Source organism: Desmodus rotundus, chromosome 4, assembly GCF_022682495.2.
Source record: "Desmodus rotundus isolate HL8 chromosome 4, HLdesRot8A.1, whole genome shotgun sequence".
NCBI classification, from domain to species: Eukaryota; Metazoa; Chordata; class Mammalia; order Chiroptera; family Phyllostomidae; genus Desmodus; species Desmodus rotundus.
In genome coordinates, this window is record NC_071390.1 from 113,208,882 (window position 1) to 113,225,650 (window position 16,769).

General features: G+C 46.8%; 1 protein-coding gene across 9 annotated transcripts in view; it reads left to right on the forward strand.

Annotated features, from left to right (window-relative positions):
* Nucleotides 1-16,417, forward strand: part of SFMBT2 (Scm like with four mbt domains 2) — a 216,865-nt gene extending 200,448 nt beyond the window's left edge. For all 9 annotated transcript variants that reach the window (XM_045186321.2, XM_045186345.3, XM_045186316.3 and 6 more), the window contains 5 exons: nt 2,299-2,474; nt 3,808-3,974; nt 4,314-4,583; nt 5,371-5,499; nt 11,522-16,417. In XM_045186321.2, coding sequence (XP_045042256.2) covers nt 2,299-2,474; nt 3,808-3,974; nt 4,314-4,583; nt 5,371-5,499; nt 11,522-11,662 — 883 coding nt within the window. In that variant the 3' untranslated portion in view covers nt 11,663-16,417. The remainder of the gene's footprint in view (nt 1-2,298; nt 2,475-3,807; nt 3,975-4,313; nt 4,584-5,370; nt 5,500-11,521) is intronic.
* The last annotated feature ends 352 nt before the right edge of the window (nt 16,418-16,769 follow it).

The window sequence follows — 16,769 nt, forward strand, 5'->3', positions numbered from 1 at the left end:
GTAGTTTGAGTCATATATACGATAACAGAATTTGTTTTTGTTATTTGTGTTTATTTTGAAACCATCTAAGAATTGTAGAAACATTGCAAGTCCAGAATAAAAGGACTGTTCCTCCCCCAGACTGATCTGAGAGGAAGTCGCTGGCCCAATGCCCCAGCGTCCCGGTGTGAACGGGAACCTGACCCACTCTGCCTTCAGCGTGTTTGTGTATTTGATCAGACCCTGGTGTGGCACCAGTCTCTTGTAGCTTGGTTCTTCCCTCCCCTTCCTCGGGGGCCAACACTCAGCACCTGGCCCTGGCACGCAGCCCACACCGGGCTCTCCCCAGCACACCAATGCCCTCCTCGCCCTGGACAGAAGGTCCCGGCAGCACTCGCAGTGTCCACACTCTGAATCAGGGCACTGTGGGTCCCCCCTGCCTCCCCGGCCGGCACATCTGCCTTGCTCACTGCCCCCACCTTAGCACCGATGCCGTGGCTTTTTGACAGAATTGTTCCAGAAGGGCAGGAAAGGGGAGAGGAGTCCACTACTTTTCAACCATACTATAACTGTATTTGCATGAAAGTAGATTGGCTTTTCCTGATTGTGAAGGGTTTTACTGAAACATTTTCTTCCATTGAATTATCCCACTGAAGAAGGGGAGGAAAAGGCCATTCGTTTTTTATTCCCATGGTATTTGTTCCCCTCTCCTTGCCTTCCTCTCATGCATTTCTGGAAGTGTCTGCTTGGGAATTGGAAGTCTGGGAACGGAATTATCTGTCTTTGGTCCCTACTTCTACAGTTTGAATTTTGACCTTGTTTTCATGGTTCTCTTGCTTTTTTTTCTTCTATTATTTTAGTATTTTAAAAGGACTTTAAGAACCTTGATATTGAGCTCCTCAGCCCCAGGAACACAAAACTGTGGTGGGAAAAAAGTGGCGAGGGAAAATGTAGAGTAAAACCTCATTTTTATTCTCCGCTTCTACCAGCATTAATGGTATGCTGTGTTTATTGTGAAACACAACAGAAGCAGTAAGCAAGAGCCATCCCGAGTGAGTCAGGCCCCCCCCCCTCGCCTCAGGGGCAGGGGGTGTCTCTACGTCTCTGCCATAGAGGTCCTAGAAAAGTCAACACTTGTACAAGGTTGTGGGACTTAAAACATGATCTTACCTACAAAGAATTTCCTTCTAGCTCTTCCTATGCGGAAAGTCAAGCTTGGCCTCCAGAGACAGAAGAAAAAGGAGGACAGGGACTGGCATGTGAGAGACCACTGAATAAACAGAAAGGCCAGTTTTTCCGGGTTAAAATTCAGTGTTTTTGTGGTTGATACGTTAACAATGCTTTTTAGGGGGGGAAATTTTAGGACAGAAAATAAACCACGTTGGAATGAATTCAGGAGCAGTTTATTATTCTATTTATTTCCATCATCACATTTTTTTTTTAGTGAACCAGACCTAGGTTTTGAACTTCATGTTTTATTCTCAAAATAGAAAAGTAATGATCCCCTCCTGGAACGCTCCTGTTTCCACGAATCACCGGCTGTCCCTGTTGTGGTGCGTGATGGGCAGTTGGGGACGTGAGGGCGCGCATGCGACCAGCAGGCTGGCGCAGAGCTCCGGCGCAAGGTTCCAGTCGGACAGTTAAGGCACACACCGAGGGCGCGGTTCCGCGGCAGTGGACTCTTCACTTGAGTGTGACCTGAAAATAAAGACCTGTGGTCTGTTGCCAACTGAAAAGTTTGTAATTACTTTATACCAGTGACACTTTTAAAAAATACATTGAAAGGTGATTCAAACCTACTTCCAAATGCTCATCTTTTCAGCCAGGCGTTAGTTACATCACTAGTGCCATAAATATTTGGACTAGGCCTGCAGGGCTTATTTTTAAAACAAGAGCCCAACCTGCTTTTCCAGAAGATCCAGTTTCCCGTTTCATGTTGGCGATTTCACTGAAGATGGGTTTTCTTGGGCAGGAGAATGTTTTTTTTTTCCTCAAAAGTAGTGAGCAACAAATGATAATATGTAGATTCCGGGAGCGTCTGGAATTGGTGTTCAATTACGTACGCCACCATGAGAATATGCTAAATGGAAATCTTTATTGTGGTGATTCTGTTTTAGCACAGCCGTCACATATATTGTGGCATTTCTGAAAAATATCTTTGTGAGAACATAAAGAACAATAAAAACAAACGACATGGAAATCACGCCAAGCCTGCTTTATTGTTAGAAAATAAAGGGGTACCTTGGGATACGCTGTACAGAGCAGGCCTGAGTAATTCTGTGCTCCTGACATCGTTTTTCCTTCTTTCCTTCCTCCTAGGTACAGAGGCAAGACATACAGGGCTGTGGCCAAGATTGTACGAACTTCTGACCAAGTAGCGGACTTCTGCAGACGGGTCTGTGCCAAGCTGGAGTGCTGTCCAAATTTGTTCAGTCCTGTGCTGGTTTCTGAAAACTGCCCAGAAAACTGCTCTATTCACACCAAAACCAAATACAGTGAGTACTAACAATGAACAGAACATTGGTCCAAGGGCCTGCACTGCGGGGTCATGTAGATGGTGTTTGTGGCTTTTAAAATAAACTTTGGCGTAGTTTTTCATAGGAATTAGTGTGCAAGGAAGAGTTCCTGGGGCAGATAGTTCTGTGTCTACTAGCTCGGTGTGCGGAAGAGATGGGGCGACAGAACTCGGGACGAAGTATCACTGGTAGCGCTGGCCTGAGGAGGGGCGTGCTGCCACGAGTTCAGTGGGTTGGCTGATTCTGAACACTGGGTGGCTGAAAGAAGAGCACAGTAAAGTGGATTATTGGAAGTGGCTAGTAACCAGAATTACTTCTTGGATTTCAACACTGAGGAAATATAAGTCTTCCGTTGCCCTTCTTTTTCTTTTTCTTTTTTTTTAAGATTTTATTTATTTATTTTTAGACAGAGGAGAAGAAAGGGAGAGAAACATCAATGTGTGGTTGCCTCTCACACACCCCCTACTGGGGACCTGGCCCACAACCCAAGCATATGCCCTGACTAGGAATGGAACTGGCGACCCTTTGGATTCAGTCCACTGAGCCACACCAGCCAGGGCTCATTGCCCTTCTTTACACAATCAGTTTCTCCCCTGTTTATACCACTTAACTCAGACTGTCTCTCAAGTAGAGTAGTTTGACGGTGCAAAGCACTCTACCTTCTTTGCTCTTGACTGTCTCTGTTTCTCCATGGTGAGAGTGGCTACCCCGACCCACACCACCTTTGCTTTGACCTCTTCCTGGCAGGATGTTCTCTCCTTCAGCACATGCCTCTTCCATCTCCCCATCACGTTGGTGACCTGTCCCTTTTTCTTGTTGGCCTCTCTGGGCCCTGTCCTGCCTTTGTTCTGGTCTCACCTCTGTGCATCAGCCACTCCCAGACACCTGCGCTGCAGAGAGTGCGAGCTCTGAGAACTGGCATCTGCTCTTTCCATGTCCTCCCTCGGTGATCTCTCATCCAAGGGGTGCCTGCATCCCTGTCCCAGGGACCTGGAGGTTTGCTCTGCCAGCCCATGTGCCGGCCCGTTGCTAGGGTATCGCCAGGCCCCACAAGCACAGTCGGTGTTCTGTGGGCCCCAGCCAGTTGGGATTTGTCAGTGTGAGCATCAGACCGAGGAATCTGAACATAATTGAAACACCATTCAGAGTGTGAATTTCCCTCCGTTTTATATGTATACTCCCATTTCGTTCCGTACACACGGCCACTCATGCAGGAATCTCCTCCTCCTCTCTCCCTCTTGCCTCTGTACTGTATGTATGTACATGTGTGTAACTTTTTAAAAAAAGCTTTTAATTCTCTCTCTCCTTGTAGCCTATTATTATGGAAAGAGAAAGAAGATCATTAAGCCCCCAATTGGGGAAAGCAACATTGAAAGTGGACATTCTAAACCAGCCAGGCGTAGGAAACGGCGAAAATCCATTTTTGTGCAGAAGAAACGGAGGTCTTCTGCCGTGGACTTTGCGGCAGGATCGGGGGAGGTACGCTCTACCAAAGCACCTTCCGACACTCCACAGGGACGCAGCACCCTGGCTGGCGAGTGTGACGGTGAAGGCCGCAGTGAAAGTTTGACGCTTAATGGTTTCGCACATGAGATAGCAGGAATCCTCCTCCTCATTTGTTGAAAACAGATTGAACGTTGTCAGCTGCTCTCGCAACAGAAAGGCTGCCATTGGGACCCTGGTTGGGACCTTCAGATCACCTAGTGGTTTTCACAGGGCCACCTGGGCGGGGAAAGATCTAGGATTAGAGGCCAGCCTCTGGTGTTCACAAAGGCCCCTTTCATTTAACTCCATTCCTTGTATGTCCCTCCTTCATAGGAAAGTGAAGAGGAGGACGCAGATGCCGTGGACGATGACACTGGCAGCGAGGAAACTGGCTCCGAGCTTCGGGACGACCAGACAGACACCTCTTCAGCCGAGGTCCCCTCCGCCAGGCCCCGGAGGGCCGTCACCCTGAGGAGCAGCTCTGAGCTCGAGCGCCGACTGCCTGTGGAAAGGGCGAGGCGGGGCCGGAGAGTACAGGCCACGCCCTGTGCTGAGGGCGGCGACAAGGGCCCAGCAGTCAGCCAGGACAAAGACTCAGGACAGGTAAAGCTCATGGGCTCTGGAACTGGCTTGTCTAGACAGAGTGTTGAAGAAGAAAATGCATTATAGTTTGCGGGCTAGATTTCGGAATACTTGTTTAAAATGCTAAAGATTCTAGCAGCTGCTACGACCTAGTTCCAAGTCAAGGGCAAAGGCTTGGTGATTTTACATTGACTGGGTGAGTCAGTGGATGTCAGAATGGAGCTCTGAGGGAAGCAATAGCACCTCTTTTTCTGGAAGGCTTTAAAACTACACAGGAGTCTTTGACAAGCACAGACAGAAGTCCTCAAGGTCCCATTGAACACTACACTCCCTTTCTAGGCTACTCTCTGATACTATAAAATAGTAAATCAGCCTGTCAGGTCTCCCTTAACCCCACGGGTGCTAGATGACCAGCTGGAAGGTCACTGGCACCATTGTCACAAAAACAAATGGGGGGATAGCTCACTCCCCTGTGTACATTTATAGATGCCCCTTATCATTCATGTCTCCTCTTCACTTAGGGATGCTTCATTAAGCAGGCCCAAGATGTCCTGAACTTGGAATTCAACAACTGCTATCAGTGTGCCTTTAAAAAATATTCTACCTCTAAAGGCCCACAAATCACTGGAGACCAAGTCGTAACCCAGATGATCTGCTAAGAAAGTCCTGAGAGGCCAAATACCCTGTGGTTTGTCCTGGCATCTTATGAGAGCCTCTAGGGGGGCATCCCCTCATGGTCCCAGTTTCAGAGAGGCTCCCGCCAACCATGCAATGATAAAATGACCTCCTGCTTCCCTTATCTCTGCAGGAAATAAAGCAAGAGGAGGAGGAGAGACTCGTTCTGGAGAGCAACCCGTTGGAGTGGACGGTGACTGATGTGGTGAGGTTCATTAAACTGACAGACTGCGCCCCCTTGGCCAAAATATTTCAGGAACAGGTACGATGGTTCTGTGGTGGACTTGCTGTTTTTATTATGAGACTCAGGATTTTACTTAAACCTTCTGTTTTAGCTGATTTCCTGTGACACAGCTTTAGTAGGGGAAGGGGACATCTCCTCATCACATCTGTGGGTGGGGAGTGTAAGTCTGGGATGCACATATGGCCTCCACCAGTACCTTCTTGGGAGACTCTTTGTGGCCAAGTGGAGATGGAAGTCCCAGCCCTCCACTTCACCCTCTCTCCACCTCTGCTGGCAGGGGTGGCTAGGCCACTTTGTCCTGCAGGGGAGCAGTCCTTGTCTAAAGGGTTTTGTCTCCCTGGGCTGCCCCTTTCCCAGCCCTTTGGCTAGAGAGCGCAGGCCACGGTTGGGCCTCCTGTCAGCTGTGCCCACTGGCATTTCTGAGCTCCCAGCTTCTGTAGCAATGTCTTGCATATAGGAAGCAAACATAAAACCCAGAACACTCAGCACCGTGTCGTATCTTGGGTCCTGCAGTCCCAGCTGGTCTGCCTTCTCTCCACCTTCAAATTTTTCTTAAGTTTGTTTGATTTATAACACCCAGGGCTCATACTTGCTGGGAGATACAGGGAAAAGGATGCTGGCTCAGTCTTCCCAGAAGTAGTGTACATTTTGTTCTATTTCATGCTGCTTTCATCACTGTTTTTTTCTTTCTCCCTCAGAGTTTGTAAAATATTATAAAGCCTCCGGTGGGTTAGATAGGTGTTGTGCTAATGAGGGATAAATACAAAAACAGTCGATACCATCTGTACCTTAGAGAATTTTAAATTTAGCAGAAGAAATGACTATAATCAGCTAAAATGTAAGGCATGACAGGATGAGCCATAGGAAAGGACGGTTTTTATTTACATTTCCCCTCAAATTAACAAGCAAACAAATTGCTGTTCTCTAAACACATGCCGCCTTGCAGGCCTCACTAGTCACACATAAAAAGTTCAAGGTTAAGCCTGTGGGCTTGCTCTGCTGTGCTTGCTTAATTTGCTGGAATTTCTTGCACTGTGTCACGGTGTTGTAAATATCTGTCTCTCAAGACACTGTACTTTTTCTAAAAAGTTTCCCATATAATAAATTAAAAATATGTCTATCCAGTCTTTTTTTAGATTATACAAACCAATAGTCTAGATCGAGGGTAATGCAAGCAATAAATCAGGAAGAAGAAAGAAAGGCCTCTGATTTCCCAGGCTCCCAGAGAATTTCTCAGATTTTCTCCCAGTTTATCATAACGTCGTAATGAATTGTGAGAAGCAAATTAATATGGTTCCCAGCTCCTCCCAGGGAAGAGTAGTTCTTAACATTCGGAGGACTGTGAACGACCATTGGAATCTCTTGTAGACAACCAGCAAGTGCATCCAGAATGCACGGACGGTGGTGAGCAGGGCGGTCTGACCGCCTGTCTTCTTGGCCAACACTTAAAGCAGACAGACAGGGAGAGGCTTCGTTAGACATACGGAACCTGGGTAATTAATGCGTGTCTTCATTTAAAACACACAAACAGAAAAGAAAGAGAATTATAAGAAATGTGAGGACTTGCGTGATTTGACGCATGCTATAAGCTACGTCTCTGTCTTGAGCGTGAAAATATAGCAGAAAATACAGTTGAAATCTTGCAGGGAGCATTGCATTAAATACGTGACCAGCGCTGAGGACACCGTCTCACGTGTGCATGTCCATCCGCGCCTGTAGGGGCCTCGGCAGTCAGAAGGCACACGTGGAAGGCAGCTTTCGTTACTAGTCCCAAGTCTTGGTTTTGTTTTGGCTTAGGCCCAAAGGCCCAGTTTTAACCGAGAAGTGTTTTTCAGTTGGCCCTGTCACAGAACCGAGGACAGAGCCTCTCCCGCCTAGGTGCCAGGTTGTCTGTGGGAGCTCGAGACCATTTGTGCTGTGGAAGGTTCACAGCCTCTTGGGTTGGTTTCTTTTACAAGGTCCTAGTGATAAGCAAGTGAAACCAAAGCTTACTTGGGTAAAAGGCTAAAGTACTGCTTATGCTGAGTCTTCCTCAATTTAGTTCTTCTAATCCCAGTTTATAACAACATCTCAGCAAGTGTCCTGCCTTCCCAAGCTAAGGCTTCCAAGAAGCAAAGTGTTCCTGGCATGTTACCACTTTTAGAACCAAGCAATGGGCAGGGCCCTCCCTTCAGTTGCTCTTCTCACATCAGTTAAAAGCTTGGTCCTCCTTACCTATTATTTATCATGTAGAGAGAAACATAGGTGGAATTTAATTGATGATATCCTTATTCCTGTTTAATTTTAAATTTCACAGCAGCCCATTCCCCTGTCGCAATAAAAGGCTGTTACCCGCTGTGCTATCTGCAGTACGTGGGCACTTGAGTCTTTTTCTGTTCAGTCAGACCTTTAATTACTAACTTTTACTAATTTGATCTGTCATCTCTGAGTCCAGATGCCACAGCCGTGATTGGGTGACATCCCCAGTGGGTCAGCCCAGGCGCTGCATGAGTTTTCAGATGAACTGGAAGGAGCCCGGGGTCTTTATTCACCAGCAAGTGAAAAAAATCCCAGGGCATGGAATGGTCATAGCTACTCGAGTTCGCTCCCCCGGATGTTGTAAACTCAGAGACTCTCATAATCACCAGGAGTACTTATAAAAAGTATAAACTTCCCATTACGGGAATACATGCCTTCTCATTCTGAAAGGCATGGCGGCTGCTGGAGGCGATCTGCACTCTGCAATTTCACGCTGTGCGCGTGCGCAGCGGGCAGGGACAGCCAGACCTCCACGACTCAGCAGGCCCAGAACTCTCACACGAGCTTTTGCCTACTCATCCCCCTTGTGTGAACCAGAGACAGGTAACAGAGATCACAGTCCCCAGAGTAGTGAGTTCTTTTAACTTAAAAACTGCAAGCTAACTTACAGGTTGCTTCCTCCTTTCTACTTCTGTAGACCCAAATGTTGCCCTTAAGGGATTGCCAAGTCTTGTGCTGACCTCTCTCTATCAAACACAATGAGTTTAATTTTGCCATGTGTGAAGCATAACTTCTGATGTTGTGTATTTCATTGTATTTCACTTCCTGAAAATTAGTAGTCCATTTATGGTAATTCTACGTTGAACATGACAAGTGATTTGCCAGCAGTTCTGAATTATATGAAAGCATATTGGTAAAAATTAAATAAACTGTGAGGTCTGTTAATACAAAATCAATGAAAAAAAAACCCCACTTTCAAACCAGAACAGAAACTGCATATGAGAGCAGCTGCAGAGTGGAACCCTCCCTCGTTCCCTGACTCCCTGCACGTGAGGATTCTGCCCAGTTTTGCTTCCATTCACCCATCTCTCCCTCCCTCTCCTCTGTGGGGATCTCGGTTACACACTCTGCAGCTTGAGTGACAGTTGGGGGGTAGCCATGTCAGTCAACCACATTGGACCTCACTGAGCCATCACCATAGCTCCTCCACACCAGCGACAATCTGATGGTCAGGTCGCTACATCTTGTGCCTTTCAACAGGCAGCGTGGCCCTCTGGTGTTTGGAAATCAGAGGTCTGGTTTTATTCTTGGCAGCATATTCTTCTGAAAATAGGAACATGCTGGAGTTCTGAGTTACCTCATCAGGGAAGGTGGAGAATGAGGTGAGAACCCAGAGAGGACAGCCAGAGGCCCTGAGGTGGCTCAGTGCAGGCAGCATGCATGCTAGCCACTCTTCCACCTCAGGTGTCAGGCCCAGCTTTGGCCGTGCTTCCCAGGTGAAAGCTGGTGTGAAGGATCCTGTGCTGAATCAGATAGCTTAGCCTTAATCCTCCCCCACCCTGTAGTCTTTGTCTTCCTGCCGGGAGGAGTGTCTTGTCTCTGCAGGCAAAGTTCCGCTGTGTTTCTCCTCAGTTCTCTTGGTCCCGGATGTGCAGGGGCTCCCATGTGGGCAGTGTGAGACCCACGACACATGTGTAACCTGCCCTCAAGAGGGAAGCTCAGAGACGCGGGCTAGATTTTGTCCATCCAGGTTGCCCACGTTCAAAATTCAGGCCATGGGGGATAGACTTTCCCCATCCCCTGCAACTGTGACATCAAAACAGAGACCCCCTGGAAACTTGAGACACATTTCCCTTGATTTCCGCCAACCACAGATACTATTCTGAATTTTGTGTTCGTTGCACTCTTGGTTGATTTTCCCTTACATATTTCTACAAGGTGGTACATCAGTGTGCTTTTCTACTAGTAGTGTAGCGGGTCCCCTTTGTGATACACTTCTTTGTCAACACAGTATTGTTAGACCTTAATTTTCCTGGGGATAAATTATATTGTATTTTGGGCCTAATTTGCATTTCCCTGATTCTTGATGAGGGAGTTATTACCTTAATAATTCCTGTTCCCTTAGGCCTCAGTTTAGGCATCACCTAATCTCTGCAGTCATCCTTGACTCCTATAAGTTTGGTTGACCGTCGTATTTGAACTTGGAGCTCCATGCCCATACGTTGATACCTTATATATTGTAATGGTCTGTTTATTTGCTGCCTCCCTTGAAATTTGTAGAGTCTCCTAGAAGGGTGGGGGGAAATCTTTGTTTTGTTCAATAAGATATCCTCAGAGAATATCAGAGTCTGCTGGTACTTAGTACATGCTCAATAAATGCTTGTTGAGTGAGTGACATCCTCCACTTAAATGCAGTGCCCACATATGACAGCCACCTTAACTGACATTGTCTGGAAAGAGTTATATTTTAGGGCTGATTTTCCATCATAATTGATTTTCTGTGTCCAAGGATGGCCATCACAACTAAGTGTAGGTGTTAAAAGCGGAGCTACAATTTTCCTTCCCAAGTTTAATAACAGAAAACCATGATTCTAGTTCCAGTGCTGTCTCTAACTAGCTAGATTTCTGGCATTAATTTCCATCTTTAAGAAAAGCTTCCATCTTCTAAAATAAGTTCAGGTCTCTTCTATCCTGTTCTGTTGATTTCATTGAAGCTAATGGTTCAGCCTCCTGCATATAGTGTTATACATTAGTCTTCCCAAGACTCACATCCATAGACATTTTGGTTTTTGCTGTAGACATTTTCAAGACAGCCACATAAAACATTAGTGTAAGAAAATGAGTACCTTTTGAAAGCCACTGAGTGTCTGCAGCTTGTGGCAGCCCCGGGCACGCTGCTCCCCCAGGTAGTAGCACTTCTGGCGGGCTGGGCTGCACCAACGCTCTCATGGCCCCACTGGTCTTTGTCACGGCCTCGGGCCTGCAGCCTCCTAGAGCCTGGGTTCCTCCCTCTGGGGTATGAAGAGCGTCCTGGTAAATGGAAAGAGGGGTTGCAGTTACCCAGACAAACAATATCTATAGAAATAAACCCAGCTTTTATAGAACAGGAGGGTGAAGGGGCAGAAATATTCAGTGGTGATCTTCAGGCTGTGGAGTGAGCCTTTGTACCCTTCTCCCTGAAGCCTGTGCAATTTCCCAGTCATTTAATGGTATCACCACGGTGGGGCCCCTGTGTGCAGATGGAGAAGGACTAAACAAGATAGAAGTACAGGGAGCACTTCCTTCTGGGTGATGTAGGTATGTGCACACGTGTGTCTAAACACCTGAGCTTTCCTCTGTGGAAATTGTGCTGTGTCGTTGGCACGTTTTTCTAGTATCTTCTTACGCATTCTGATGGTGGAATGGTAGACCTTGGCGGGGAAGCAAGATTTTTCTTTTACCAGAAAGCCCTTTTCTAGTGCTCACATTTAGTCACAGCAGAGTGGAGGAAGGACTGGGCCCCGCGGGGTTGGGGTGGGGGCTGTGAGCTTGGGAACGAATTCCTGCAGCAGCTCACCTGTTGCAGCTCTTCATCCCCACCAGCCCAGGCATGTACATTTCAGAGTAGCCAGAGTTATTTTTAGCAAAAAGAATGTGTTAACTAAAAAAATGAGATAGCCCTCAAGCCAATTGCTCTGTCCGAGCTCTTGGGAGGAACGGAGAGCAGCCCTCGTGCCCTGGGCCCCAAGGCAGAGGCTGCTGGGGCAAGCGCATTGCCTTGGTGTGTACCGCCTGGCCTCTAACCTACTTTGTTTTCCAACAGGACATTGACGGGCAGGCGCTCCTGCTGCTCACTCTTCCGACAGTGCAGGAGTGCATGGAGCTGAAGCTGGGGCCTGCCATCAAGTTATGCCATCAGATCGAGAGAGTTAAAGTGGCTTTCTACGCCCAGTATGCCAACTGACTCTGCCCTCTTGGTGATACAGTGTCTTGGGAAGGTTTTCGGGGCTAGAACCTTTAGTTTTCCCAGATACACGACACACTTCCTACGCAGTCACCGGAAAGCCAGGAGCATGAGGATCCGCGTCCTCCACCAGCCTGTGTCATCGTCCGTGTTCTTAAAGTGCACACCAGGACCGCAGCAGTGGCCTCTGGGGGGTAAATTAAAGTTCTCTGCCAGACCCTGTGGGGTATGAAGAGCGTTTCTGTACGTCCACAGCTCGCCTTTCTCCCACCCCAAACCAGGCAGCTTCCTTTGAACCAGGCTCTAGACCAAGGCCCCCACTTCTTCCTTCCCAACACCTTAAGGTGCAGTTGATGTCTTTTCCCATGTGACCAAGGAGGTTGCCTGGCTGGTAGTTTTTGTTCTACTCATTCTCAGGCACATTTGTACATGCTTCTTTCATACCAATGCACATGTGGCTATGGCTGCGTGGCTGTCACCGCAGTTTTGATCTTGGTGGCAACTCATTTCTCAAACACAGGTGTAGGCGATGCTTCAGGATATAGCTATAAAAAGATTGGATAAACGTGCATCGCCTGTCAGAGGTGCCTTTTAGGAAGTACAGGGGCGAAGGAAGGTGGCATATCACGGCAGTGAGACAGTTTGTCGTGAGTAAGGGACTAGAAAGGACTTCAATTTGCAGGTTCCTTTATGGAATCTCAACTAAATGTTCTAATTTAATCATGACCATATCAGGGAGGGACTTCTTTAGTCCCTTGGGAAATGCTGATATTGTATATTGAAGGAAAAGCTTAATTTCAGACAGCAGGAGTGGGAAGAGATTTGAGAAAAGCTTTTTACAAACCATCAACTTCCCCTCAGATTCCCTTTGAATGCCATTCGCATTTGGTTCGGCCCTGGACCGCTCATTTACAGTAGGCCAGGGGGTGCAGCGGAGGGAGCACTGGGCCTGGAATCAGCCTGGTCTTTTCCTGGTGGACGAATGACTAACTGTGATCTCGGGTGACTCAGAGTCACTCTGCACCTCCCTCCTACAAAGTGACAGGTTGGAACACTTAGGATGGCAGCGGTGTGCACACGTCCCAGTCCCCACCCTGCTCCTGGGAAGGGAGAGCCCAGACGGGTCAGCCAAAATGAGGGAAGGCGGGTAAACGAGAAAGAAGGGTGTCTCCGCAGCCTTTAACTCTGTCGTTCCTGCAGCTCACTCTGGCCTCCAGGTTCTTAGGACACTTCTTGGGTGGTGGTCATTAAATCAGCGAAGTCCTTTGCAGGAAGATCTGCAGCTCGGAGATGGGCTGGCTTTTGTGCCAAGCACTTCACGTGTGCATGCCCCCGAGTGACCCCGTGTGTGGATATATTCAGACCCAAAGGGACTATTATATTCTGTTACCGTGGTGGCCCAAATGCCTTTGTAAACTTACTCAAAGAAAGCAGACCTTCCAGTTGTTCAGGAGGGAACAGGAAGAGCAGAGGCTGCGCACCCGTCTGTTACCTTTGTCCTGTAAGTACCTTGATCTTTTCACTGTGATCAGTCTCTACAATCCCAGTAGTACCGTGTGGGGGCGGGGGCTTACTAGCTGATTATGCTTCTGCTGCATTTCAAGGCAGGAATGTCAGATTTGGAACAGTTTGATTACTAATGCTAACCCGTACTAACATCCTGTCACTGGTCCAGATGAAAGTGGAAAACAAATACTTTGTAGCTGAGACATTTTTGTCTCCCTGTAGCTGATTTCTACAGTCCAGTTTTAAACATTGGGCAGATGCATTTGCCTGGGGACCCATGATGGAAGGACCACTGTCCTAAGTTGTGCTTGTGGACACCGTCAGAAGGAAGGAAATATCTGTGGCAATTCACGCTTGGCTCACAGTCCATTCTCTCTTCTAAGTGAAAGCTCCAACCCCTCTCAGTTTCGCATCCCTGCCTTCTCAGCCATGTGCTTTTGGCCTTAAGTGCTCGGTCTTGTGCAGTTAAGCTCCGTCCAGAAGTCGGAAAGGGTATCCGTTTCAAGGTCTTGGCATTCTCCCTGTGCTGACTCATTTGCAGTCCTTCACTGTGGCCTTTTCAAACTCAGCTCTTCCTGCTGCATTCGAAACGGGAGTGAAGACATGTGGCAGCTACAACACAACGTTGTGCTTTTAGAACGAATGTCACTTTCTCGTGCGCTTTCAAAGAATAGCATGGAGGAAGAGATGCAACACTGAAGTAGCTCTTCTGGGGCAGGGGGTTCACCGGAGCCTCCCAGAGGAGCAAGAAGGCTCCCACCCTGCAGCCCAGACCAGGCCTGGCCACCATTGCTGGCGAAGCTTCCTGCCCCACCTTGGGCCCGGATGCCCCAGACTCTCCTCGTCCGCGGTCTCTCTTTGTGCTTGTGCTTTGTGTACGTGAGGAGGTGGCTGCTACGAGAAGCAGAAGGTGGCCAGCTCTGGGGGATCACCATGAAGGTTGTCTCCTGCCATCTCCCGGCCATTCTGAGAGCCAAGATACATTTTAGGGCCAAGAAGATCTTTTCCTCTGAGCATTGCCAACATCCTGCCGTACTTGGGCTCTTTGGGTGGGTATAACTTCACACCAGGAGCAACTGGGCTACAGAATTGGAAGGTGGTGTTCATTTGTCTGCAGGAGTCACCTCTCACCAGCTTCAGCCTTAGAAATAGGGCCAATTTCCAAGGAACATTTTACTTTATTGTTACTGTGGCTCTTAGGGCAGGAAATACTGATTTTGTACCTGTAACCACCTCATCCCCCAAACCACCACAGTCCCTAAGTCAAGTGTTTCTTGGTCAAAACATTCCTGCAGGCGATGCCCCTCCCTCCCTCCCCCTCTCCACAAACTGTGGTCTCTCTGTCTCCCTGATAATACTTTGGGACCAAAGTCTTGTCCTCTCTGTTCCTGGATCCTGCACACACCATGCTCCTCGTTACCTCCGGGAACAGCTGAACAGCGTGCTTTCCCTCTCCCGGCCAAGCAGACACCTCACAATCTGGATGTGTGTGTAACTCGAAAAGTAGAAATGCCTCCTCATCTTTAATAATAAAAGTCCATCCCTCAATCCCACTCAGAAACTAGTGGAGCTTGTTTCAGTCCCTAACTTCTTGACTTCATTTGTACTGTGTTGGGAAAGTACTCCACAAAAATAGAAGCCTAAAAAACTAAAAAGGGCAGGGTACAACTGGCATGACAGAACTTGTGTGCTTTTCAAAAAAAAAAAAAAAAAGGCAAAGACCAGTTTCCTGTACCACAGAGTTAGGGACCGTGGAGAACTCATTCATTACTTTTAAAATTAGGTTCATCTGATCAGTTTGACCCACACGCAGTGTTTGAGCTGCACATCTGTTAGGCTCCTTTACCCTATTTGATCATCTGAAAGATGATTTCCTGTGTTCGCTTTGATTTGTTCCTCGATAAATTAAAATGACTCAAAACTAACGCTGCCACCTCTGACTGTTACTGCAATCCTGCCAGGTTGATTTTGGTCAGACTTTCAAGACTGGTCTCAGTTTCCTAATTCGTCTCACAGAATTTTGAGTGTTGTGTCAGGCAGGTTCTGAGAATGGCTTTTGTCTTACACCAGTTGCCCTTTCTAAGAGCTCTCCTCCCTTCATGGTGGACGCACTATTGGTTTCCATACTCCTTTTGTAGAACAGCCATTCACATGTATTTCTGTATATAGAACTATGAAAACGGCCGTGTTATAATCTTTGCTGTGGTCTGAACGTCATTGTTGCTTTTGGTGAAGACGGTGAACGTAGGCTCCAAGTGCTCTGTTCTGTCCTTAGAAAGCTGTGATCGCGCGTGCAGTCGTTCGAAGGGGAAAATTGTAAATTAAGGTACTGGTCGTTCTTAAGAATGAGCTTGTTGGAGAGTGAGCATTCTGCCCATGTTGCTTTGGTGCAGTAACTAAGTAGCAATTATTACAGTCCAATGATCCTTTTATCTAGTCACTGTCCTTTTCTGCTCAAGGGATTTCTAGAAATCGCTGTACTACCTTTAACTTGGTCTAATTTTTAAGTTGATTGATTCTCATAGCTTTTATCACTAGAGTTGGTTTGCCAGTATCCAAAACACGATATGATAAAATCGAGTTGGGCTGTTTTGTCCCACTTCATTTACCTAAAAATTGTAATTGCTGACAGCTGGTGCTGCCTTGGCTTTTGGTTGATAAGTAACCAGTGTCCTGAGCTGCAGACTTCCCATCTTACTGCTTTTGTTTCAAACGGCCAGGGTTTGGTACCAGTGAGTATGCCGGTCTTGTCACATAACCAAGCAGAGTGGTGCTTCAGATGGGGCAAGGGAGGCATCGAAGAAAAAGGAAAGTTTTGGAACAAACTGAAAGTCACCTTATGATGGGAAATTGGAGACAAAATTTGTTAAATGGCAGAAAAAATAATCATCTCATTGTTCATAATGGGAGCTAGCATGGTGTCTGGGGTGTAAACTGTCCCTAGCTGTGAATGTCAACGCCCTTTTACTGTTTTGCATTCCAATTTGAATAGTTTGTATTGAAATTTGATTCATATATCTTGTGTATGTTTTGGTGCATAAAAGGGAAAATGGGGGGTTTTTACTTTTGAGATGTGCAGGACCAAGGGCATGTTGGTTTGTTGTGAGACTGTCTTCTGTATATATGTTTTCATGTAAATAAGTGAAAATCTATATCAGAGTTATATTTTAATTTTTATTCTAAATGAAAAATCCCTTTTTACTTGAAAAATTGTAAGCCACATTGTTAATAAAGTAAAAATAAATTCTATGGCGGTGTTTTTGTCTTTGCGTTGAAGGTTATTAATTATTTTTAGAGTTTGCATTAGAGTTGATTTTTTCTTTTTTCCTTGACTTGTGCTAAAACATACGTTACAGAGTTTTAATAACCGTGACTGTCAAAGTCCTGTGTTACCTTTCAGGGTCGCCTGTTACCTCTGGAACATTGTATTTAAGGAACTTGTGTTTACTCTTATTAAAACATTACTCTGCATCCTCACATCATCACCTCTAGCTTCCCCATTTTCAGTGACTAGTTATTCCATGATCACCTGGTGCCTTAGTAGAAATGCTATTTTCTGTCCATAAGAGCGGTAAGCACATGACCACATTTGCACTCATCA